This window comes from Dryobates pubescens, chromosome 26 (assembly GCF_014839835.1).
Source record: "Dryobates pubescens isolate bDryPub1 chromosome 26, bDryPub1.pri, whole genome shotgun sequence".
Lineage (NCBI taxonomy): Eukaryota > Metazoa > Chordata > Aves > Piciformes > Picidae > Dryobates > Dryobates pubescens.
In genome coordinates, this window is record NC_071637.1 from 5,959,339 (window position 1) to 5,984,809 (window position 25,471).

The following is a 25,471-nucleotide window of genomic DNA, read 5'->3' on the forward strand; positions in this document are numbered from 1 at the left end:
TGTGGTGGATGCATGTGTTAGGCAAGCTTTTATGAATCCACAAAATCCTTCCTGTCTCACTGTGTTGTGTGGATGCAGAGGGAAAAGACACCTGTCTAGACCCTTCCTGTTACTTATTCTCTGTGTGTTTCAAATGTGTCCTCTTGACAGGAGTTTCTCCATCTTCATTTCTCTACCCCCGTTTAAAGATGCAAACTCAGTAGTTAGGTTTGGCACAGGGAAGAGTCGCCCTCTCCAGGCCCTTTCGGGGATGCTCTGGAAATAGAAAGCGATGGCATTTAGGTGTTTCACGACGTAGGAGACAGCTAATAGTAACTCTTGCTAGCCTCTACTGTTCAGCAGAATTGCTTGCATGCAATTGCAGGCATCTGCTAATCTTGCCTTGGGTGTTATAATATCAAGGCACTGGATCTTCTAGGTCCAAGAGTGCTTTTTAAGCACTTCTTTCTAAGTGTGTTTAAGGAGAGTCTGCAGGAGGGAGGAGCCATCACAATTGTGCCTTCTTCAGAATTGAAAGCTGGCTATAAATAAATTAATTATTTTATTCTTTTTCCTGCTGATTTTTTTGGTGTTTCTTTTTTTTTTTTTTTTTAACAAGTTCATCAGAGAAAAATGTCCCCACTCAGATGATTTTCATTTTCTTGCTTAAGACTTGGTAGGATGAGCAATGTTACAGTCCTGGAAGCAATGCAAGCCAAGGTTCAGCTTGGTCATACAGCTCCTTTCTTGTAACATAATCACACTTTACTCCCTACTATTACAAAATGTTGTGAAATCCTTCAGTGTTAAAATAAATTAGATAAAATTCCTAGTAACTTAATAAACAGTAGTTCTGCATTTCTGCCTGGAGGGGAGAAAGAATTAAATGGGGAAAAAAATCCTCTTTTTCCATAGATGTGTTGCAACTGTCTATGTGCTGCAGGCTTGTGTCTCAGTTAATCACAGGCAGTGTGCCACAGAAATGGCTTCTTACAGCAGCCCATATCTGTTTCTCCTGAGTTGCCTCTGCCAGCACTGCAGTGGCTTTACAGCTGTTGAAGAGCAAGCTGCCTTGTTCTGCTTCACGGACACATTACCAGCTAAAATAAGACTCCACAATGTCTCTTGCTGACAGTGATCTACAAAGCAGAATGCTGGTGGGTTGTTTCCCCCCCCCCCCCCCAACCAGCCAATTGCAAAATCCACGTGTTGACTTGGAAACTGAGTCAATTTGATCTAGAAATTGCTGATTGAATATGAATAGGAAAGCCCAGGATGGCACTGTTACCTTTTCTACCTGATTGGAGCAGCACTAAGTGCTTCAAAATGTAATTTGGGACTCTTTGAGATGTCTTTTTCTTTATGAAGATAAGTGAAATGCTGCTGTGAAATCTAAAAATAATGAGCTGGTTTAAAGGGATAGACTCTCTTGCACTGATACTCCATTTTTCATTCTTATTACTGATATATTGGGACATTATGGCTGAAAACATTGAGCCTAACTTAATATTTGTGGTCTGTTGAAAGGGAGGGACAGGATTGTTTACTTCCAACAGCTTGGATAGTAAAAAGACACTGATCAGTTTAACTTTGCCAAACCTTTGTTTCCTTTTCTGGTTTTCACATGCCTCAGTATTTAGCTGGCCAAAGATTCAGGGAAATAGCTTTCAAATCTTTGTTTACTTGATGATTTTTTTCTCACTTATTAGGCTCAATAAGTATATTGAATTGAAACTAACCAATGTCTGGCTGCACATGCACATTTCAGTTTTCTTTTAAGTGCTGGAAGCTACAGGTTTTACTCAGAGCCTCAAAGACACACAGTGAAATCTAAGCAGTTGAAACTGATCTTGATATTGCTTGAGAAACAGTAAATATGTAGTGCCTGAATAATTCTCTCCTTACACTGTGTGTGAGTATTCAGAGAATGATAGACCTCAGGTTTTGGGGGACCAGAAGACATGACCAGGTGGTCATGTCTTAAAACACTTCATGCTGGCTTCCAAGAACCTTCCTCTTTGAAGTAAGAGCACCCTTTTCTTGCTTCTTTTTGTAGTCCCCCACGTATTAAAGATGAGCCAGATGATGATGGGTTTTATGTATCTCCTAAAGAAGACTCCAAACCCCTGAAGAGACCTCGAGAAGATGATGAGTAAGTGACATGGGTGCTGGTGGCTTGGATGTTTGCCTTTCTTGTTAACATTGAGGGAGCAGGTGGGATTTCAGGTCATCAGCACAGACTTGTTCACATGGGTGACTGGAAGTTTGAGACCAGATTCCTTGTGTTATTACAAGATCTGTGAGCCAGGCAGAGATAGTGCTTGTGGTGTCCAAGGCAAAATGCCATTTCCTGCTTCTGCAGATATTGCTGAAATGTTGCAGAGCTATTAAAAGAGAGAAAACCCAGAAGCTAGGTAAAGACAGCGGTGAAGACTGTGGAACATAAATTTGAGCAAGTGAGGTATTGATGCTAGCTAAGAGGCTGCAGTGGTTTCTGTTGGGTGAAGAAAACTGCACAAGAAGGAGAAAATGCATTGTCAGCCTGCTTGGGGGCTGAGGGGAGGTTTGCCTGCACTGCTTGGTGTGGTTTGCCTAGAGTCTAAATATGCTGTGGGTTATGCTTCGGACTTTTGTCTCTAAATCTGGTGTTTGCCTGGTGTAGTAAAAGAAAAGGTCAGATACATCCCACTGTGATCTGTCACCATCTATGTACATCCAGCTCTTTAGTCTGACCTTCTTAGCAGTATGGAGTTAAAGGCTTGGAAGGGTTTTCCCATAGTGGCTTTCTGTCCCTGTGTGGTATTTCTCAGTTTCCAAGAGCAATGGGTGTGACATCTTTTCTTTTGTGTAATCATTTGCTGCCTTCTGTTAAGTTTTTGTGACCTCCCATCTCATGTCTGCAGTGGAAAGATTAAGAAGTTGCCAGCAGTCAATTTTGCTATTGTTTGAACTAATGGGGGATGCAAAAAAAGTGAGCCTTGTGGGCAGATTCCAGGCTGAAGATCAGAAAAATAGTTGGGGATAGAACAGACCACTAAGTTTTAGCCCATTTGTGTCATCCCAGGTAATCACTGGGTGGCTGCTACTTTGGAATCCGTTCTTCATCAGAGATGTTGAGTTCAGCAGTCTGACACTTGTAGAAGTTGTTTTGCTGTATAGGGATTGTTCAGTCATAGCATGCCATAAACATTGTGAACATGTGCACACAAACTGTGTGTGGCTTCTTGATATGTTGTTTTTTTTTTGTACTGGAAATTTGCTTGTTTTCATCAGTTGGTCTTTTGTTCTTACAGCGTTGAGTACAAACCCAAAAAAATCAAAACAGAAGACATAAAGAAAGCAAAGAAAAGGAAACAAGAGGAAGAAGAGGTAATGTGAAAGATGAGTTTTGTTTCTGTGATCAAAACAATTTGGTGTTGAATCATGTAGAGCAGGGGCTGTCTGATTCAAGGGTAAGTAGGCCGGGGCTAGTGTGGGCCAAAGCTGTGTGTGATAGATCCTTGGCTTTGTTGCAGGTTAATTTATTTGTGCCATAATGTATAAAAAGTCAGGGAAGCATTCTCTCCTACTCCTAAAGCAATGGATGAAGATGATACCACCAAGATGTGAGCTTCTGTAGATCACAGAGGGTGGAGGAACCTTTCTGACAACAAATGGTAATTGCACAGATGATGTGGCACAGTTCACAAGCAGAGGAGATGAATCTGAGATCAGCTGCTAGGAAGATGCTTAAAGTTTTTAGGTGGAGCCTTGAGTGGAAATTTCTTTGAGGAGGGACTTGGCAAAGAGAGAGAAGCCATAATTTGAGTCTCCACTCCACATCTAGCAGAGACACCTATGTGAGCTGCATGTTGCAAGCACCTCCTGGCAACGTGGTTAATTCTTTAATTCATTGGAAGTGTCTCTGGTGAGCACATACCAGTGTGTTCCCAGAAGCCACCTCAGCAGTGTGAGTGTGCTCTGAGGCATCTGCCAGACTAGATACAGCAGTGCAAGCCAAAAAGCATGTTTCTCTACAAAATCATGTTACTCTGGCCCAGATTTGCCACTTACCAGGTGAGGCAGAAACCTGGCTTTTTGCACTTAGCATGTCCCAAATGTAAAGTAAAAGAATTTGGCTTACAATAGAAGTGGGACCATAAGCAGACGTTGACTTAATAGGATGATCTCAGAGCACATTTGTGTAGTGAGGCCACAGGAATTCAGTTCTTTGTGGTCGAACTTACATACCCCAAGAGACAGTTTATAGTTTTAAAACCTCTTTTCATGGAAAGTGGGAAATACAGCAGCTTGTCCTAACAGATTCTCACTCATTTTGCAGGACAGCAAAGCAAAGAAAGCTAAGAGCAAAGACAAGAAAGTCCCTGAAGCAGACAAGAGAAAGAAGCCGAAAAAGGAAGAGGAGCAGAAATGGAAATGGTAACTATATGTCAGTGCTGTAGGTCTGCCTCTGCACCTGGGCTTTCCCTGTTACCCCCCAGGCTGACTGAATAAGCACATCTGGCCTTCTCTTCTGTTGATTCATGAGGATTTGTTCTCAATAATTGGCTTACTTTCTGGTAAGCTCTAAATAAATAGCTGATTCACTGTGTTCATCCTCTGAAGCAGAAATGAAATACCTTTTCTGATAGGACTAATGCAAGAAATAAAGGGGGTTCATGGGGTCATTGGGATTATTTTTTCCCCCTGATCTCTAGAATGTAGAGGTTACTTAAAATGATCAGACAACAATATTCTTGCACCCACAGCCTGCTCCTTGCTGACACTCTCAGAGCAATATCAAATCTTGTAGGCATTGGGGTATCAGCCAGAATATACAAGTATGTGCAGATGTATTAGCCAGACTTTAGTAGAGCTTACCTGTGTATATAGAGGGTAAACCACAGATGGGTTTCCACCTTTTTATTCTAGCTGGATGCCTACTGTGTGCCTCTCAAAAATGCTTCTGCCTCTGGCACAAAAATGAATGTTGGTTAAGTAACCAGTTAAGCTGGGGCTGTTTGGAAGATGAATTTTGAACAGAAGTTTTGAATGGAAGACACTTTCTGTCTTACCCAAGATGCTAAAGCAACATGGCTGAGCTCCTGAAGCTGTGCTTTCTACCACTCTTCAATGTTTATAGAAGCTTTTTGAAATAAATCTGAGCTCTGTGGTTCATTTGGAAGACAGGCCTGTGCTGTATCACTGGAGCTCTGTGTAAGAAACTGCTGCAGCCTTTGCAGCTTTCTACAGCAGTCTAACTGTTGTCACTGCCACATTTGAGAAGCTGTTACTGGTGTGGTTTGAAGTTTAGCCCTGGTACTTCCTTCAGTTTAATGTCTGTGTAGTTTTCAAAAGCTTGTGTGTTTTCTGCACTCCTACAGTCTCCTGTAATGTATTTTTGTGCCCTTTTGAGGATGTTTCTGTGAGCATTTTCTTCCTTCAGATCATTTGGCTACTTTTGTTGGGGAATGCCTTTGCAGTGTTCAGTCTTTTCAGATTGTCTTCTACCCCTTTATTGTCACTCTTATTGATTCACCTTAAAGACAACAAATTATTCTGTAGTGTTCATGGTCTTTGCATATTTCTCTTTGATTGTCACAGCTTCTTCAGAACATCAGCACTTGGGTATTTTTTCCCATACTTTTACACTCTCTTTGGTATTCAGGCCCCTCCCAAAACTACTGATTTTTTTTTTTCTTTCTCTTTTTTCCCTGAGCAATCCACTTTTTTCTTAGTCCCTTTGACAGCACATTTTTAATGTGCTTTGACATTAGCAAACTACAGGGACGTGAAGCAGCAGGGAGCTACAGAAGGTCTCTTTAAGCCTTAACGATCTGTTGTCTTTTTGGCTTTGTCTCAGATGCCCTTGCTGGTTCTGTCTAACTTAATATTCTGTTATCACAACTCCCTTTTACTGTAGTCTGCATCCTTCAATGGCAAAGCTTTACTGGAAAGCTGTCCTGTTCTCCCCTCACCTGCCATGGCAGCAGAGTCCCAGGTAGCTGGCTTAAGCTCTGTGGTTGGTGCTTACTGCTGAGGAAAACTGCCTTTGAAAGCATGTTATGCAAAATTTGGCAGCAGGTAACTGCACCCTTCTGCCAATGTTCCTGTCATCCATCTGCAGCTCTGTGTAGTGTGTCTTTGGACAGGGTTTCATCTACACTTCAATTGTGTCTCTTAAGGGCATTTTGTGTTCCATCTGAGTCAATTTTCTGAACATCTGATATCTTTTTTTGGCTGTTTCCTCAAGGGCTTGCTGCCTTGTGCATTTTCATCCTCACTTATGTGAATACTTGATGCTAGACATTCCCAAGGCATTGGCCTTCTTCATCAGCATGTGGAGCTCTTTAGAGGTCATTTTCACACCCTGTCAGTGTGTGAAGAATGTGACCCAGAAGTATACCTTAGGAGCACTTCTGCCACCTTGTAGCAAGTTCATTTCCTTGAAGTAACCTATCCCTGAAGTGTATTGTGGTTTTATTCCTAAGAGTCTTTCCTATTTGCATTCCACTTGAAAACCCTCCCCTGTCTACCTTCGTGGCATTCTTGGACAGGTTTGATATGGGATTTAATTGAGGAACACATGTGATTCATTAGCACAGTTTCTGCTAAAATTACTAAGACTGTTTTCCTACTAGGCAGCATTCTCCTGACTCCCACAAAATCATCTGTAGGACATTGCTTTAGGACCAGGAGCTACCTTGGGCAGCACTGATTAAATGCTTTTTTGTTTTAAACAAAAGAAGGATGGAAAAAATTGACTAACCTCAGGAGGCTCACTTTTACCTTTTGTCTGAACACTTATGTACAAGGTTTAGGAAGAAGGGGAAGGTGGGGTTGGGAATGGTTTGTGTTCTTTTATGACAAGCACTTTGGTAGCTTTGGACTTAGAAACCACCCCGTGGATCCTGTGCTCCCCTTGTAGCCCTCCCTGAAGGCAGAGTGTGCTTCAGCTGTCTATTTAAAACTGCTACCTTTTAGTACTCCTTTTACATGCAGCCTTTCTAAAAGGAGAGGAACAAGTAGAGGAACAAAATTTCTCATCAAATAACTACCAGGGGGATAAATCTTTAAAAGCCACAGCTGAAAAGCAAGAATTCTTGACAAACCTGTTCTGTAAAGTCATAGCTGCTGTGGATGATTCCCCTCAGTGTCAGAGAGGATAACCTTTTCCTGCCTGGAAGCAAAAGCCAATGATTTAGATTTATTTTGCTAGAAGGAGCTTCTGGGTGGAAGAACCTAGACCTATGTTTGACAAAATATTTAGATGTCTAACTTTTAATTAGTTTAAAAAACCACCACCAAAACCAACAATCATTAGGAATGTAAATATTTGGGATCTAAACTTCAAATGTCAATATTAGTTTCTTCTATCAGCATAGTTTACTCAAGCTTTCTTCCCTGCTGATACCTGGCATGTGGGCTTTGTGCTGATGGCTGGGTTGTGCATTTTGCTGTTCAGGATGTTGCTGTGCTTCACGTAAGACAAAGTCAGGTCTAGTGCTGTGGGCAAAGGTGCTGCTACAGTACAGCACCGTGTCCCATACAGTTGTTGTTCCTAAACTACTGTTGTAGTGGCATCAGTGAAGCCTTTTGAGTGTCTTCTAGCAGCAGCTCTTTGTTTCTGTGCGCAGTGCTTATCTCCTGCACAGTGACCCTGCTGTCTCTGTAGGGATGAAGTGATGTGAATTTGTGCAGCACAGCTCTGAGATGCATGCAGGACACGCACGTCCCTTCTCAGCTGCTCTTGCACCCAAAATGGAACTGCTCCACAGGGCTGACACTAGAGGGAAGCTTAAAACTCTTTTGTTTTTTTTTTATTGTCATGGCTGCTCAACATAGTTGTCTGGAGGCCTGTGACGGGTTAATGGTCTTCCAGTTGATTGATCACTACAGTAAAATAGCCTTTCTCAGCAGGGAATCCTGTGCCAGCAGCATGATCTGGTAATCATGAAAGAAGTGGAGAGGGGAGGAGAGGAGTGTGGAGTCAGTGGGGTGGGCACAGGGTAGTGGGAACTGGGGGGAGGATACTGGCCTGGTGGGACCCCTTTTCTCTGTAGATGAATTGCTGCTCCTGTTCAGCTGGAATGTGGGCTTGGTGGCGCCTGCCTTGCTGAGTTCTCATACCTAATGCATCATTGGCAAAACATTTTTATGGAGGCAGCTTTGCTGTTTCCCTGTGCTCCTCTGGTTTTCCTCAAGTACACTTTTCTTACCCAAAGAATTGGAATGAATTTAAGATGACCGAGCAGGTTTCAGTCTTTCTCTGCCAAGCAGGTTTGTTCTCATTTAGGTTGTAAATGAACATCTGTTTCTTTATCTCTGCCCTTAATGCTGTGCTTGTCCACATCTGAAAGCAGCAGTGTAATATAGTGCAATTGTTTGGCTTTGCTGAGCAGGCATCCTGGGCCTGCTGTTAGATCACAGCTGACTTGAATTTGGTGTGATGATCCCTCCTCTACACTGCTGAATTCTTCATTTTCTTAAGTTCTAAACGTTTTCAGCTGTGTGATTTTGTGTAAAGAGCAGCTAGTGGCAGATGAGGGCAATGGTCCCATCAGATATCCCCTGGCCCAGGGTGTCCTGTTCATGAACATGGCCCTAAAAAAAGCTGGGGGGAAAGAAATGGTGACAGTGCATTGAGTGTTTGTACTTGGTCTGCTCCCAGCAAAGCAGTGACTGCTGATTTTCTTTAGCATACTCTTGTACCCACATAGTATTAAAATGAAGATTAGGAGCTTAAAATTGTATCGGTTCCTATTTCTCTCTTGAAGGTGGGAAGAAGAGCGCTACCCTGAAGGCATTAAATGGAAGTTCCTAGAGCACAAAGGTCCTGTATTTGCTCCACCATATGAACCTCTGCCTGAAAATGTCAAGTTTTATTATGATGGTGAGTTGATCTATGTTTCCACTTACCGGGAAGAGAAATAAACATCCTCAGAGTGCCATGGCATTCTTCTGGGGACTGAAGAGATGAGTAGGTGGTTTTGGTTTAGTGGTTAGCTTTAAAAGAAGTTCCTCCAGGGCCAAGCAAAGGGTAGGATCTCTAAAGGAACAGCCTGCTGTATTCTGCTAACCAAGCAGAGGAGATGGACTTGTTCTCACTCTGTGGTGGTAAATCTCTCAGGTTTCTTAACGGTATGAGAGTGTCTTAGACCTGAGACTAGCATTATATAACTGGTAGAGAACTTAATTGTAGCTCTTCATCACTGGTCACCTTTAGGCTTGCTCTCTTTTCTTTAACCTTATGAATTGCAGTTTCCATCATCTGTGATGAAATTCATGATCATTTGTTGACATGAGTGAAATAAAAGACAATTGAATTTGGACACAGATGAGTAGGATCTTGTAGGAATGCACAGGATGACCCTAGCCCCAAGGACACAGCCCTCTGGTGTAAGTCACAGTCCCACTCACCAACCATTGTGTGTGGTAGAACTAATTGGTGTGGGATTCTAATACGCTGGGCTGACTAGTTGTTAGAGGCTCATGTGGAAGGAATTATATGATGTGATGCCTGCTGGAGACCAGATTTGATGACCCGTGTGTTTCCTTTTAGTCCTGTGATCATGGTAAATGAAGGATCAAATTAACCCAGGATTGGATTAAGTGGGAGGCTTTTGAATGGATGAAAACATAATTTTTGGTGAAGGGGACATCTGGGCATGGAACTCTTCCAGGAGCAGTGTGCTGTTTGCATGTGACACGACAGAGTGTTTTTAAATACTGAGAGATGACATTCATCTCGGCAGCAGTGTAGTGACATAAACATATTGCAGCCTAATAAAGGCTGTCTCCAAGCAAGTAGCACAGTGATCAGGGATGTCTATGAACTTCTGTCTTAGGGTTTGATAAGGACTCAATGTAAAGTTGGAATTTTTCATCTCTATAGAAGAATGTGTGCTATCTCTCCTGCTGTCTAGAGAAAAGGAAGGGCAGCTGGGCTGTAGCTGTCCCTTTGGTGCAGGCAGCAATAAGCTCCTTGTCTCTCTAGCCATCCATTTCCTGTAACCTCTAGGAAATGCAGGGATGTTTTCAACCTCTTGTGGCAGAAATTCATCAATAAGCCCCACAATTACAGGGTGGGCAAGGAGGTCTGGCCAATAAAGCAATCACATAATTCTTCCTTGAGAAGCTAGGCAAAGAATCAGCTGTCTGATTTACACAGCAGCTGCTGAGAGCTGCTGTCTGTGCTCACCAGGCATCACCTCATTTCAAGATTATCTTGGGATGATTTGTGGGGTTCAATAATCATGCCCTGGCTGGCCAGCCAGCTGCCCTGCTGCAGGCTCTCACTGGAGGAATCTGTCCCTTGCCTGGGGACTGCACTGTGGTGAGACTGCCTGTTTTCATCTGACACAGTGACTGCTGGAGCTATTGTTAGCACCTACAATGCCAGGCTCAGTGTGGGAGCTGGAAATGCCAAAGCCAACTTTTAGGCCTTGACTGAAGCTACTGCTGATACCCCAAAGGTGGCTTGAATTTGAATGTTCTTCTGTCAGTGGGGCAAGGTGGGAGTGTAGATGATGGCAGATGATGCATTTCAGTCACAGCCATGTGATCTCTTCTGCTCGTGACATCCTGCAGTTGTTCTCTGGCTGTCAGTCTTTGAGTCAGGTAACTAATAGTCACGCTTCTGGGAGAAGTCTTTTTCTTACTTACAAGTCCATCCCTGTCTCTGAAAACCCCTTCAGACCTTTGTGGAAAAAAAGAGACTATTGAGTCCAGTGAAATATATTCTGAAGTGATTCAGTAAAGGCAACTGAGCCTTCAGCTCTCTGGGAAAAGAGCAGTCATTCTAGCCTCAAACATGTTCCTACCTCAACTGCCTCTTTCAAGCTGGACTTGCAGCCTGGAAAAACGGTTTCCCTCACTGTCTCTCCCTTCCCCCATTTCCTGTTACAAGCAAACAAATGCTGTATTTTAGGTTGCAGCTTAAAAATTGGCAGAGTTACTGTTGGTTTAATTTAAATGTGGAATCTTCTCAGATCCTTGGGAGGACTTTTTGCTAAGCCCTCTTTTACGAGGGTTTATAGATCTTAAGGCTGACTCCCATGCTTTAACTTTGGAGATGATGCAACTTCTTAAAGCACATAGTAAATCAAGTGTGGTATTTTTCCAAGAGCACAGAATCAACAATCAACAGCAGTGTTTCTTGTGTTCACTTTTGTGCAGCAAAACAGTCGTTAAAAACTCCACAGGTGTTGACTGTCTGCCAGCCCATTGCGACTTCAGATAGTTCTTGCAACAAGCTGACGATGTGAGCTGCATGCAAAACCCTTCAGAGGGATCTCTGGCACCTCACATGTCATCAGGAATGCAATCTGGACCAACAAGACACTCAATAGGAATGTTAGATGGTTGAATCCACAGCTTCAATGCTGCAGCAGCCTCTTGTCCCTTGTGTTTTCAAGCCTTCCCTTGCAGCGATTCCACTCTGTACTGCAGTCTTGCAGATGAACTGAACTGCGACTTCTTCATTCCCTGAAAGCTCAGGCTTTCTCAAAGATGACTAGCTTTGAGTCTGATTTGGAGACACGGGAGTGTGCTCCCACAGCAAAGGCAATGATGAGCAGCATCCTGACATGTTTCCCTGCAGTGAAGGAGAGTTAAATATTTGGCATCGCTTTCCAGCCTATTTGTGGTGTATCCCTAGGAAGGGCTCTTCCTGGCTAGAAATAGCTAATGCCTGGAAGAGGTGTTCCAAAGTGGAGTCTCTCTGTGAGTAGAAGAGGAATACAGAGGCTGTGTTTCCCATATCTTGAGTGTTGTGAACCCCGTCATCTCTTCCACTTCAAACAGCAGAATCTTCCCCAGGACCGCACACACTGCTGGGGTGTCTCAGTGTAGGGTTTCCTGCAGGAGGCCTTTTCCCCTTCCTGCCCTGCGCCTCGCAGACCTGTCTCACATCACATTGCTGTTGATTTTTGTGATGTTTAGATTCCAGAGGAAACTTTTTCCCAAATGTTTATGATGAAAGTCAAGCAATTGTGCTCCACTGCTTCCTTTGTCCATCCAGTTTGCTGTACTGTGTAACGTTTTGAAAGGAAAACTTCCCTGTGGTAAAAACACAGCGTCCTTTACGGTAGTCACTGTGGCCTCTTTCTGGCTTCAATTGCTGTTTACCATTTTCTTTAAAAAGAAAACCTTTCTTCATAGGTAAAGTCATGAAGCTGAGTACCAAAGCAGAAGAAGTTGCCACATTCTTTGCAAAAATGCTTGATCATGAGTACACTACAAAGGAGATCTTCAGGAAAAACTTCTTCAAAGACTGGAGAAAGGTAGGCACGTAGTGCTGGGCTGTGGTGACTGCAGGCATGGCCAGTGCCTCCTCAGTGCTGGGCAGTGAAAAGGGGCAGCAGCATCAGATTATAGCTCTGAAGTTTCCAGTTTATCCTGTAGTTTCACCAGGAAGGACCCTATGATAAATACCTGTCTAAACCATCGAAGTCAGGCTTCTCCCAGCCAGGTTGCCACTTACAGCATGGTAGGGTATAGCTGATCTAACAGTTGCATGCCTTGGTGAAGAGCCAGCTTTATAATAGAAGGAAACCCCTTGCAAAGACCTAAGCTTCAGAACTTCACCTCAGTCATCAGCCATAAGATCAAACCTTTAGATCAGTTGCAGTTTTCCTAGATGGGTTACTGGGTTTTTCCCCCTGTCCCTAGCAGTCCCAGCCACTGTTCAGGGTAAGACTGGTGTGGGAACTGGCACAGCATTGCCCAGTGCTCACAGCGATAAGCCCACTGGAAGGCCAGCACTCCATAGGCTCTGCTGCTTGTCATTTTGACCTCATCTGGGAGAAGCATGTGCAAGAGTTTGGGGTTCATTGGGAGAACCTGTCTGTTGTTCCTGTTGAAACTGTCTGGGGTAGGGTGAGTTCTGCTGTGCATGAAAACTTACTTAATTGCCCTACTTTCTTTCTGCAAGGAAATGACCTCTGAAGAGAAGAGCACTATCACCAACCTCAGCAAGTGTGACTTCACCCACATGAGCCAGTATTTCAAAGCTCAGTCAGAAGCTAGGAAACAGATGTCCAAGGAGGAGAAGCAGGTACCCGAGGGAGTTCCAGGAGACTTCTTGATTCTTAGCTGGCTTGTAAACATCTTTGTGTAACCATCCTTCTGCCCACCTTGCTGTTTATAAGTCAGTGTTCACTAGCTTTCAAATTGTTACTTTCATGTTAAATGAGGAATCTTTACTGATCAGCTCAGGTAGGGCAAAGCACTGTGTTTACAGCTGAATCTTTGTCCTGATTTAAAGAGATACTAATAGGGCTAAAGCTCCCGATCCTACATAATGAAGGGAATCAGAGGTGCTGCTTCCACGGGGGTCTTGGTTGCTGGCCAGTGATGTGCTGTGGATACTCACTTGAAGGTAGATTTCCATTTTAGATGCTCATGGGGTTTGGAGGGCAAAATTGGGGATGATGGAAAGGATGCAGCAGTGAGATTTTCCAGTATCATGACTGCAGTGGCTTGTGGGGAGAGAATTCAGTAGTTTTAAGATGACTGGAGTGTACTGCAGTGGAAGTTGCAAACTTGCCCCAAGATCTCAGTTGGTCTTTTGCAATGCTGCAGTGATTGTCCTTTTAGTGAGGGGCTTGGCAGCTTGGAAGCATGGCCCTTTGGGGTCAGAAGTGTGCTACTAAAACAGAGCCCACATCTTGCTGCTCTTTCCACTTGGTAAATATGTGGGTAAGCCCTTCTCAGTTCCCTACAATGGAGCAGAAGGAGCTTTTTCTGTTAGTTCCTTAGCTGGCACACCAGTGCTGTCTGTGGGTCAGATGTTTTATTTTGAGCTACAGCGTTTTTATTTTTTTTCCTTACATGCAATTAGAGTTCAAGCACAGAAGTATGCAGTGAAATCTCAGCACATTTTTACTGAGGAGATTGTGTTCTGTTTATGAGACCCTTTGCTGACACAGGCTTGACATGTGGCAGACTGGAGACATTCCTCTGCCTACTTTCTGATGCTGAGTTCAAACACAGAAGTCTGAGTTTTTCTACATAAACAATAAGATGTAAAGTGTGGTGGTCAAATGCTGACTACAGACTACAAAATACCAGTACTGTGCTGGAGCTGCCCCCGTAGCTGTGATATGTGGATAGAAGTAAATGCCTATTTGTGGCAAAACTGTAGGTGTCTTCACCAGACCTAATGAGTTTCCCTCAAATACAAGTTTTAAGAGTCTTTTCACAGATTCTTTCACTTTTTCCAGTTCATTTGTGCATTTCATGAATGATTTTCTGCTCTGTGTGTTGACACAGCACTTGGCATGGTGGAGATCTGTTGTTTGAGCATTAGAAGGTCTTCAGCTTCAGATGGCTGGAATGCCTCTCCTATCAAGAAAGGCTGAGAGAGCTGGGGTTGTTCAGCCTGGAGAAGAGAAGGCTCTGGGAAGACCTTATTGTGCTTAAAGGGGCCAATAAGAAATATAGGGACTGACTTTCTACCAGGGCCTGTTGTGACAGGACAAGGGCTGATGATTTGAGACTGAAAGATGGAGATTTAGACTGAATAGAAGGAAGAACTGATGTATGATTAGGGTGGTGAAGCCCTGCTACAGGTTGCCCAAAGATGTGGTAGATTTCCCATTCCTGGAACCATTCCAGGTCAGGTTGGTTGGGGCTCAGAGCAACCTACTCTATTTGAAGATAGCCCTGCTTTTACTTCAGGGGAGTTGGACTGTATGAGCTTTAAAGGTTTCCTCTAACTCAAACCGCTCTGTGATTAGTGTGGCACAAGTACAAAACCAGCTTTAAACCTTGGCCCTGGGAGAAGTGTGTGGTGCTGGATGCAGCATTTCCTCTTTACTTTTGGCTTTTCCAGAAAATCAAGGAAGAGAACGAGCGGCTATTGAAGGAATATGGTTACTGTGTGATGGACAACCACAAGGAGAGAATTGCCAACTTCAAAATTGAACCTCCAGGTCTCTTCCGAGGTCGTGGGAACCATCCCAAAATGGGCATGCTGAAGAGACGCATCATGCCAGAAGACATCATCATTAACTGCAGCAAGTGAGCACTGGATGCTTCACACCTTGGCTCTGCTTTCTAGCTAGGACAGCTTCCTTTAAAAAAAAAAAATCCCAGAGAGGTTGATACTCAAGCATGTAGAAATGTGTGCTGCTTATCTTCTGTGGCTAAGAAACTGAGTCATGCAAGCAAAGACTGAACAAGGCTATCACAGGTTTCATGTACAACTTTGTCAACGTATTTTCTTCCTCATGCCCACGGCCTACGTCTGCTCAAAGAGCCTTTCCTGCTAGTATTGCCAGAAACTCATTTTCTTTTAGGTAGTTTGTACTATTTTGTCTTCCTTTGTGTCAAAAGCTAAGGTTTGCTGGGCTTCTCTTCAGTCTCCTCCTGATAAGTGTCTGCACTATTGCAGTGTCCACAGATCAGAGCTGTTGCTAGCAATGTGTTCCCAGCTATAGTACAATTCTTCAGCAGGTACATGCTGATAGCAAGTACCTTTCTCATCTTTGACTGTTCACTTGATTTCCTGCTTGTGGAAATCTCACCTCAGTTTTACTCTGTGCTTTCTTTGTGTGCTGATCCTCATTAACTTCTCTGTTTTGATGCTGTGAAAGTCTTAATTAGTTGGGGTTTTTTTGCAATTCTCTGCAGGGATTCCAAGATCCCTTCCCCTCCACCAGGACATAAATGGAAAGAGGTCCGGCATGACAACAAGGTTACCTGGCTGGTGTCATGGACTGAGAACATCCAAGGCTCTATCAAATACATCATGTTGAACCCTAGTTCAAGAATTAAGGTAAAGATCTAGCTAAATCAAACAAATCATAGTAGTCATGTCTTCAGGAAGCAAATGTTAGCTCTTGGCTGGGAGAAAGAAGGGAAATAAAGCTGTTGTGCTGTTTCATCTCTCACTGAACTGAAAACCAGGGAAGGTTCTGTGCTTCTCTTCCCCCTTGGGCAGGAGAAATGCAGTTACTGCACAGGAGAGCAGATGAGAGCTGGAAAATGTTTGCTGAAAATTATTATTGTGTTACTCCTAGCAGGAATCCTTTACTCTGTGTAAACCCAAAAGGAAACAATTTATCCAAGAACGGACTTGCTCTGGTGGATCTCTTACCTACTTTTGGCCCTAACTTCCCCTGCCTAATCATGTAATGTAGTTATAACCATGGGTTGCTAATTAGCCAGTTGTAAAACTAAAAATGCAGCCAGGCTTCTGGCTGAGAAGCTTGATGAGGAGCTCATCACTGAAGGCAAACAAACCCTGCTGTGGGAGCAAGTAACCAATCAACAGATCAATTCCATAAAGGCAATGATGTTCAAAGTCTTCTCATGACCTCTTTAAGAGATTCTTTTTTTGCTCCTGAGTTGAAAAACAAGGGATTTGTCCTACAAGTGTAGAGGAAAATGTCTGTTCCCTGTGAATTCATGCCCTCCTCTTGCCATGCCTTGAATGTATAATAATGATGATGAACTGTTGATGTTGCTTTTACATTTTATGGGTGTTTAATTACACAGCTGAAAGAGCACGTGTCATCTGAATAAGGCAGAGGAAACCATTTCTATGTTGAGAAGCATGGAAGACATAAAATCATTTCTCTTTATAGTTGCTTCTGTGGAAGCACTTAATGTGGAGCTCTGAATTACCTACAGCTGCCTGGCAGCAGAGTTTGAAGCTGAGCTGTTGGAGCAGCAAAATCTCAGTGGTTTAGTACAGCGAGAGCGTTTGCCGCACACAGACTTGTAGAGCCTGGAGATGCAGATTGGAGCTTTGCCTGCTCTCTAATGCTGGTTCTGCTCCACCTTGCTCTGCAGGGTGAGAAGGACTGGCAGAAGTACGAGACAGCCCGGAGGTTGAAGAAGTGTGTAGATAAAATCCGAAACCAGTATCGAGAAGATTGGAAATCGAAAGAGATGAAAGTGCGGCAGAGGGCCGTGGCACTCTACTTCATTGACAAAGTAAGGCTGCTTCCCAACCCTCCCAGCACCCTCCCTGTCCTGCTGGCAGCACTTGGCAATGCTGTCTGTCTGTTCCTAAGGCAGAATTGAGCTCAGTTACTAAGGTATCCTGAGACTTCCTGGTGGGCAGGCTCCCCTCTCCTTTTCCTTCCCATTACCTGGAGTCCAGAGCAATGAGCTATTGTACTGAACGTGGCTATTTCAGGCTGCATTGTTTTACTTCAGGCAAAACTCACAGCCTGGTTCCAGAATTGCCCAGTTGGATCACTGGGAAGTTTTTGTGGGCCTTTTGTCTTCAGCTGTTTCAGTTTTCCTGCTGGGAATTTCTGCTGGTTTGTCACCTCTTTAGCTTGAGGTCACAGCCATGAGGTTTCATAATTACACTGATTATTTTTTTCCCACCCCAGCATAAAGATAACTGCAGTTTTATCAATGCATTTAAAGCTACTTAAAACCAGTTCCCAGGGAACTGTTGCCCTGGTGTTTGGTGTCTTGGCCAGCTGAGTTAAAAGGCATTGTTCAAAATGGTTTGGGTAAACTAGGGAACCTTGTGTGGAATAATTCTGCATTCCTATGAACACACACACACATACACAGATAAAAGGTAAAACCCTGTGGGATGAGGTAAGGAGAGTTTAATGGAACAACACAACAAGAAGGGTTTTCCTCAAAGATTGGAAATGAGTTGTGCCAGTACTGTTAAAAAAACACCTTATATGCAGCTAACCATGGCCTTTAGGTGAGTTTATGTAACCCAAAGTGTCCTGTGTGCTATTTAAAATGTAATTATTTAGCCTGCAGTGAAGGTTTTGTTCAAACTGGATTGGTTAAACTAGATCATAGAAGGTGAACACCTGAACTTCATGATTTTGGTGTCGGGCTGAGTTCACCTGGAAGTCAGTTTGATTCTTCAGAATGGATTTCCATTAGTCAGAGCTGCCTTAGTTGGAGTTGCTGAATGAATAAAAGTTAACTGGTAACAATGGTAACACTTTTTGCTTTAAAGTTCTCCTGAACTGTTTTGGCAGGTAGGTACATCTCTGACTTTAGGGTTATTTAAAACAGATTTAAAGAAAAACCCAAGGTTGAGTCCTTAGAATTTTGTGTCAGTTTTACCCACTCAAATGAATTTTCCCCCTTTCCCTTCTCCTGTGGACACTGCTGATTCGAGGCCAGTGTCTGAAAGCTTCCAGCGTCCGTGTTAACTGGGATGGCTTAAAATGCTTACCTTTCTTGTCTTGAAATAAATGTAGCTTGCCCTGAGAGCTGGTAATGAGAAAGAAGAAGGAGAAACAGCTGACACTGTGGGCTGCTGCTCTCTGAGAGTAGAACACATCAAGCTGCATCCCGAACTGGATGGCCAGGAATACGTGGTTGAGTTCGACTTCCTCGGGAAGGACTCCATCCGATACTACAACAAAGTCCCTGTTGAGAAGAGGGTAAGGCATCTCCACAGGCATACACAGGCTGAATCCCAGGAAGATGTGGGCAACACAGGTTTCATGGTAATAACAGGGCCCCTCATCACTGCTACCTAGCCAGAAAATAAGTCAGTTCATGTTCCTCCCTTTTTACTGACAGCGCCAGGGAGTATAAGCCTGCTGGTGGTGTGGCATCACCCAGCAGATGAGATACTTCAACATCTCACTGCTCTCCCCTCTGGTCACAGTTTCAAGAGTTGGCGTAAGACAGCTGTAACAGCTGTTAGATGAGTTCCTTAGGTCTCATTCTGGTCAGCAGAGCTGGTTTTGTCACCTGGAATTCTAGGCCCATAAGATGAGTAAGAGTTCTGAAATAGTGTTGGATGGTACTTTGGTGTGGGTGTAAGAGCTCTGCATCTGGTCCACGGCTCTGCAGGCCCCAGTTTGTGAGACACTGCATATATAGTGCTGTGGTAGCTAACAACAGTGGGCAGTAAGTGTTGGCTCCTTGCAGAGCAGAACAACTGAAAAACCCCAAACTACATGGGCTGGATTTGCTACTTCCTTGCTTAAGGAAGAAGGCATTTTCTTGTTTTCCTGTTGGTGTCTCTTCAGTGCTTACAACAGGGAATTGATTATTGTGGAACTGGAAACCTTTGTGTATTAGGTGTCTGTAGAAGAAGAATTTGTGTTGTAGAGAAGATGGGAAGTGGGGATTTGTAGCACACAAAGCTGGGATTCCTGGTCTCTCTCTAATCCAATATGCTTTGATTATTCTCCCTATCCCAGTGAGACTTCTTTGGGGTGGAGCTGTACAAAACATTTAATGAGAAGGGTTAGGGTTTGGTAGCTTCACTCCATGGGAAATGGCACATTGACTGGAGTAATAATGGAGTGTGAGGGAAAGCTGCTAGCTTTGGGGTCTCTGTCAGCTGGGGAGGAACCTTCACCACAAGAACTGCCTGCTGGGAAGTGACATCCACCAGCAGCATCACTGTTGCCTGAAAACGGTTTTAGGTGGCCCCCTGGCATTGTTGCTTCCTGTGTATTACTGCTACCCAGTGCTGTCTGGCCTGTGTGCCTGAAGTTACTGATTTTCTTTTCCTGCAGGTGTTTAAGAATCTTCAGCTGTTCATGGAGAACAAGCAGCCTGAGGATGACCTCTTTGACCGCCTCAATGTAAGCACACCACTTACTGTGAGGAATGATGGTAGAGCACCATAGGCAGGCTCGCTCTGCACCAGGCACTGACAGCTGCTCTGATCCAGAAATGGTTTCAGTGGCAGTTTTCTTCCAGAGCTGGCCTGAGCAGCTGAAAAGCATCAAGAGTCTGTCTCAGTCTGGTGTCTGCATTGTCCACTGTGCCCACAGGTTCCTGAAGTGATGGGCTCTGTTCCTGGTCAGCCTGGCTGACTCTGACCTGGGGAGGTTTTTAAGAGCTTGGAGGTGATAAATGTGTGAGGTGACAGATTTTCAGATTCCATCCCCATCTGCACTTTTGGCCCTCTCAGAGCACTGTGGTGGTTCTGGCACCTTCCCTGGGCTGGGACAGGCACATTTCTATGAGTGGGGAACCAAAACCTCCACAAAGAAGAAAAGCTTTTTTTGACCACTTGTGGTACTTGTTCCAAATCTCCTACTTGTTGGTTCACTTTCCCTGTGGTTTCAGTAACGTTGTGGTCAGGTCTGAGTACACCAGGCTTCAGCCATGAGCTCTGTGTTTTCATTGGCTGTATGTCCAGAGATTTCACAGACACTGTGGTCAATTCTAATGCTGTCATCTCCTTTCTGCTTCCTTAGACCAGTATCTTAAATAAACACCTTCAAGACCTAATGGAGGGACTGACAGCCAAGGTATTCCGTACTTACAATGCCTCCATCACGCTACAGCAGCAGCTCAAGGAGCTCACTAACCGTAAGTCATGTCCTTGAAACTGTGGGGGGGAGTAGATCTTACCCTGCAGTACAGACCTGGCTTAGCCACAAGCCCTACTGCTGTGCATGCACCACTTCCTCACTGCAGGCCTCACAGTGCAAGTGTCACCTGAGGTCTGAGCAAAACATTCTGCTGCCAGACAATTTTTTTGGGGATAGCTGAGCAGCCCAGCACTGGGGCAGGGCAAAGCTGACTTATGAGCACAGCAAGTGTGCCTGCTGGTTTATGCCTGTCCTTTGCCATATCTCCTTCTGCTTTCTGTTAAATTAAGTGCTCTAGGTGGCAGGCAAGGCAGGTGGATCTGTAACAGACCTACCTTCTTGGCTGCTCATTCACAGCCTCTCCATCGAGCACTGCTGACTTGCACTTCAACAACAGAGTAGTGGGTGTGCTGGATCTGTGAAGTGGCTTGAGCAGTATGGTCCTGCTGTCTTCTGCTCTGGATGTGCTTCCCCTCTCTTGAGCAGCAAATGGTGGTTTTATTGCTACCAAAGAAACCATCCCAGAGTTAGGGCCCAGGATGGATACTGTCATGCTCTTAGGACTGCAATTAACAGGCAGTGTTGAGGCTAGCCCATCAGAGGGGAAGGTCAGTTCTGCAGTGGCTGTGAGCTTGCAGAGTTGGTGGAACACTGGCTGGGGCTGCACTGACCTGGGAGCTCACTGGTTGACCCTCCTGTGCTTTGCAGCGGACGACAACATCCCGGCGAAGATCCTCTCCTATAACCGTGCCAACAGGGCGGTTGCCATTTTGTGTAACCACCAGAGGGCTCCACCCAAGACCTTCGAGAAGTCCATGATGAACCTGCAGAGCAAGGTACCCCCACCCCTGCCCAGCTCTTGGCCTGGGGCAGGGCTCCAGTGCTGCATCTTGGGAGGCACATTTCCTTTCACTTGGGGTGAAACAGGAGCAGAGCTTGCTTTTCCCTGTCAAGGGCTGGTTAGTGCTGTGTCAGAGATGGGCCTGCTTGGACAGTAGTGAGCTGAAAGGGCCACTTCAGTCTGAGTCACTTTGCTTGTAAAGACCAAGTCCAGACCCTTTATTTGCCCTTCATCCTTTAGCTATGTGTTCTGCTGCCACTGAAACTTCAGAGCAGCTCTCTCTAACTGATTTCTGTCCCTTAAAGAACACAGAGCAAGCATCCACTCCCTTCTGACTGGACCTCTTCCTTTGCAGATTTTCTGGTAAAGGCTGTGAGGTCCAAAGGGGTTAGGTCTGTTCCTGGTCTGGCTGTAGAAAACCTTCCCAGTAAGAACTTTGGTTTAGCATTGCAGTGTTCCCTGCTTCTGTAACAGCTAACGTGGCTGCCTTCTCCCTAGATTATAGAGCTTGGGGGATGTTTAAGGGGAGTGGTTGAACAGAGGCTGCAAAATGCTGGATCTCCATGAATCTTGAATTTACTGGAGAACTGCCTGAAGCCTTAACAGCTTTCAGCCTGTAGGATCTGGGGCAAGAAATGATTCCTGCTGGGGTGGGGGTGGGGGGTGAGGAAATCATCCTTCTGTGTTGCCATTAGAGAGTTGGTACTGGTGGGATACAGTGGAGGCAGAAAAGTTGCCTGGAGGGGCTGCTGGCCAGACCCAGACCAAGGCAGTACCTTTGTCTGCTTGATTGTAGCTGTGCAAAAAAGCTCCCATCACCACCCTGCCTTTGGAAATGAGCGTGGCCCCGTTTTCTGAGGGGGAGATATCACCACAGTGGGCTTTGCAGCAAACTGAAAGGCAAAACAGCCTAACTGTTCTGCAGAAGGGTCTCTTACTGCTGCTAGATGCTGAACATGGTCACAAACTCACTCCCTTGGTCATGTTGCCCAGGGGTGACTGCCACAGTTGCCAGCAGCTTGTTCACAGTACTGCTGTCTGGTTTTGCCTCTCCTAGATCGATGCCAAGAAGGAGCAGTTAGCTGATGCCAGGAGGGAACTGAAAAGCGCCAAAGCTGATGCCAAGGTCCGGAGGGATGAGAAGTCTAAAAAGTAAGGCTGGTGTTACTAGGCTGTGCATTGCTCCCAGTGCTCTCAACTCTACGTGGGTCCTTCACCCTGTATTCTGTTTTTCCACCCTATAATCCAGGAATACTTCCACAGGCTTTCTTTTCCCCTCTCTATTCTGTTCATGAAGAAATGGCCTTCAAGTTGAGGACTGCAGGGTGGTCTGATGCTGCAGTGGCTGGTGCAGTCACTAGCATCAGTTGCTGCTGTCTCTCAGTCTTTTGAGCTGAAGACCAGTCAGTGGGCCACCAGCCTGCTGCCCAGGGCCAGGCACAGCACAGTGTGCAGCACTGTCATCTTGGTGGAGAGTTACACAATTGCACCTGCACTTTGGGGTTCTGCTCTGGTGGAAGCCCACACCACAGATGATGGTCTTGGACACTGTGTGGGCTCTGCAGATGGCCACAGGGGTGCTGAGTGAGCGAGCTCTGACAGGAGAATCACAGCATGACTATTAGAGAGAGAGAGCTGGGCCGCTTCTGCAGTGTGCATAGCATCAGTGCAGTTCAGGCTGTTGCTTCCAACCCTGTAAAACAAAACTGCTGCTAAAGATTTCACCTCTGCCTCTTTGAAAAATGTCAGTTCTTAATTGCATGTGCTGAGTGTTCTGTGTCACCATTGGTGCTGGCACAGCTGCCCTTTCTGGCTGGTGGCATTGCTTACCTTGAGCAGAGTCCCTTTGGGTTCCTGCAGTGCTGCCATCTCAAGCCTAGCAGGGCATTAGGAATTAAATGCTTTGATTCTTTCCCACTCCAGGACAGTGGAGAGCAAGAAGAAAGCAGTGCAGAGGATTGAAGAGCAACTGATGAAGCTGGAGGTTCAGGCTACAGATAGGGAGGAGAACAAGCAGATTGCTTTGGGCACCTCCAAACTTAACTATCTGGATCCCAGGATCTCGGTTGCTTGGTGAGCATCTGCCTGGGGGGTGCTGGAAGGAGCCATCCTTGCATTGCTTTCTGGTTCCCCCAGTTAGCAGACAAGGGCTGTGGCTGACAGCAGTTCCCCTGTGTCTGTCTCTTACATCTTTGGCTGGCTTCAAGGAGTTAGAAAAGAGCTCCTTGAGGCAAGTGTAACGTGCCAGCCAAAGCCAGCACCGCACTGGAGTGGCAGGTGGGGTCTTAATGCTTGTGAGGCTGCTGGTGCCCAGCTGGGTGATGTCTTGTGATGGAGCAGAGTTTGGGAAGGTGCTGGGGGGAGAGCAGGGTGGTTCTGCTGCTCAGCAAGGGTCAAGTGTCTGTGCTGACTCTAACAGTATCTCCTCTTCTGCAGGTGTAAGAAGTGGGGAATTCCTATAGAGAAGATTTATAACAAAACCCAGCGAGAGAAGTTTGCCTGGGCTATCGACATGGCAGAGGAAGACTATGAGTTTTAACCTGTTTTTAATGAGCTGAATTTTATGGGAAAATAAAGGGGGAGTAGCCTGGTTTTTAGGGAGATTGATAAACTGTGAGCCTTACTTGTCCTTGGATGCTGGGGAAGGGGGAGGAAAGGGGCAAGTGAGCATCAGCTAAAACAGCCAACATCCTGCAGAAAGCCTAACCTGGAAATATCCTAAAGGAGCTGAGCCAGTTGTCCTATGGACAACTTATTTAAAAATGTTTCAGAGATCCAAATTCTAGCTGTCTGGTTTGTGTGGGTTTTTCTCTTGAGGCAGGGCAAGTGGATGGGGGATTTGTCAACCTTCCGCCAGGCAAATTCACCATCACACTGAGAGCGTGGGAATCTTTAGCTACTGTATACAAACTCCAATTATATTGGTGCGTTTTTACAGTTAGGGTTTTGCAATAACTTCTATATTTTAATAGAAAATGGACTCCTTAACCCCTGCCCTTCCCCTCCCCCCCCCCACTCCCACCCCCATTTCAGAATTCAACAGAGAAGCAAAAAGTTTAAGAAACCCAACGCACCTGTTACAGCCTTCACTATCGCCATGGGAAACCCCAACCCCAACCCTCCTTCAATCTGTCACTGCAAAACCAATCGTGGCACTGGGGAGACGTGGATTGCAAACAATCCACCACCCAGCTTCGGAGCAAAGCCTGATGGGAAAAGCAGCCCTCCCCGACTCCAGTGTTCCTTTCGGTTTGCTGGGCTGGGGTTGGGGTTGAGGGTTTTGGGGTTGGGGTTTTGGTTTGGGGTTGTGGGTTTTGGTTTTTTTTTTTTTAATGTGAATTTTTTTGTTTTTAAATTTCTTTTTAATTATTTTAAAATATTTAAACAGGTTTTGGGGTTGGTTTTCTTTTTTTTTTTGGGGGGTGGGGGGTGGTGTTATTTTTTGGTTTCCCCCCTTCTTGATCTTAAAGATCGCGGTGGGGGTTTGGAGGGCAATTGGCGACAGACGACATTCCCATCGCTCTTTGTTCTGAGCACGCTCTGTACACTTCAAGAAGATCTACTACTTCTTAGGTTTGTCAGACTGTTTGACTCTTTATATTTTTTTTTTTCTTTTTATTTCCTCCCATTTTGTTGTTTGGTTTTTGGTTGTGGTTTTTTGGTTGTTTTGTTTGTTTTTTTTTTTTTTCCCTAAGCCCCTCTCCCCTCTTTTACTTGAAAGATTTTTATGGTGTAAAGAAAAAAAAAAACCAGAAGCCGACGTTTCACAGGTCAATAAATTCAGAGGGAGAGCAGCATTGGTCCAAACAAAAAGAAAAAAGGAAACTATTGGGAGATTTTAGGGCTTTTTATTATTTTTTTTTTTTCCTTTTGTAATTGTGTAAAAAAAGCAAAAATCTAAAAAAAAAAAATAATTAAAAAGCAGAATTTTAATGTGAAACTTTTTTTTTTTTTTTGGTTGGTTTGGTTTGGTTTTGGTTGGTTTTTTTTTTTTGGCTATAATCATTAGTCTTAGAGGCATTGTTAGCGTAGTGTGTGTGCGAAGACCATTTCCTGCAGCCTTTCCTCAACAAGTATCTTCTATTTTTATCATGAATTCCCTTTTAATCAGCTGTAGGTTATTTAAAATAAATTCCTACAACTTAACTGAGTGCTGGTGTCTGTGTGTTCTTTCAGCTCAAGCCCGTCAGGGCCACGCGGGCCCCAGGTTGGTGGGGGGGGGGGATGGTGGGCCTGGCTGGCACCTGTGCTGGGCGTAGCTTCAGCCTTTCACGGTATCACCAAGGTTGGAAGAGACCTCAAAGATCATCAGGTCCACTCCGTCACCACAGACCTCCTGACACATCTTCATTTCATTTACAGTATCACCAAGGTTGGAAGAGACCTCAAA

General features: G+C 44.8%; 1 protein-coding gene across 1 annotated transcript in view; it reads left to right on the top strand.

The window, feature by feature from the left end:
* Window positions 1–24,090, top strand: part of TOP1 (DNA topoisomerase I) — a 66,459-nt gene extending 42,369 nt beyond the window's left edge. The window contains exons 6-21 of the mRNA XM_009908652.2: window positions 2,036–2,131; window positions 3,273–3,348; window positions 4,301–4,398; window positions 8,736–8,851; window positions 12,121–12,242; window positions 12,893–13,015; window positions 14,795–14,982; window positions 15,595–15,739; window positions 16,759–16,902; window positions 18,156–18,341; window positions 19,434–19,502; window positions 20,124–20,238; window positions 20,949–21,076; window positions 22,139–22,233; window positions 23,005–23,154; window positions 23,518–24,090. Coding sequence (XP_009906954.1) covers window positions 2,036–2,131; window positions 3,273–3,348; window positions 4,301–4,398; window positions 8,736–8,851; window positions 12,121–12,242; window positions 12,893–13,015; window positions 14,795–14,982; window positions 15,595–15,739; window positions 16,759–16,902; window positions 18,156–18,341; window positions 19,434–19,502; window positions 20,124–20,238; window positions 20,949–21,076; window positions 22,139–22,233; window positions 23,005–23,154; window positions 23,518–23,620 — 1,954 coding nt within the window. The 3' untranslated portion in view covers window positions 23,621–24,090. The remainder of the gene's footprint in view (window positions 1–2,035; window positions 2,132–3,272; window positions 3,349–4,300; window positions 4,399–8,735; window positions 8,852–12,120; window positions 12,243–12,892; window positions 13,016–14,794; window positions 14,983–15,594; window positions 15,740–16,758; window positions 16,903–18,155; window positions 18,342–19,433; window positions 19,503–20,123; window positions 20,239–20,948; window positions 21,077–22,138; window positions 22,234–23,004; window positions 23,155–23,517) is intronic.
* The last annotated feature ends 1,381 nt before the right edge of the window (window positions 24,091–25,471 follow it).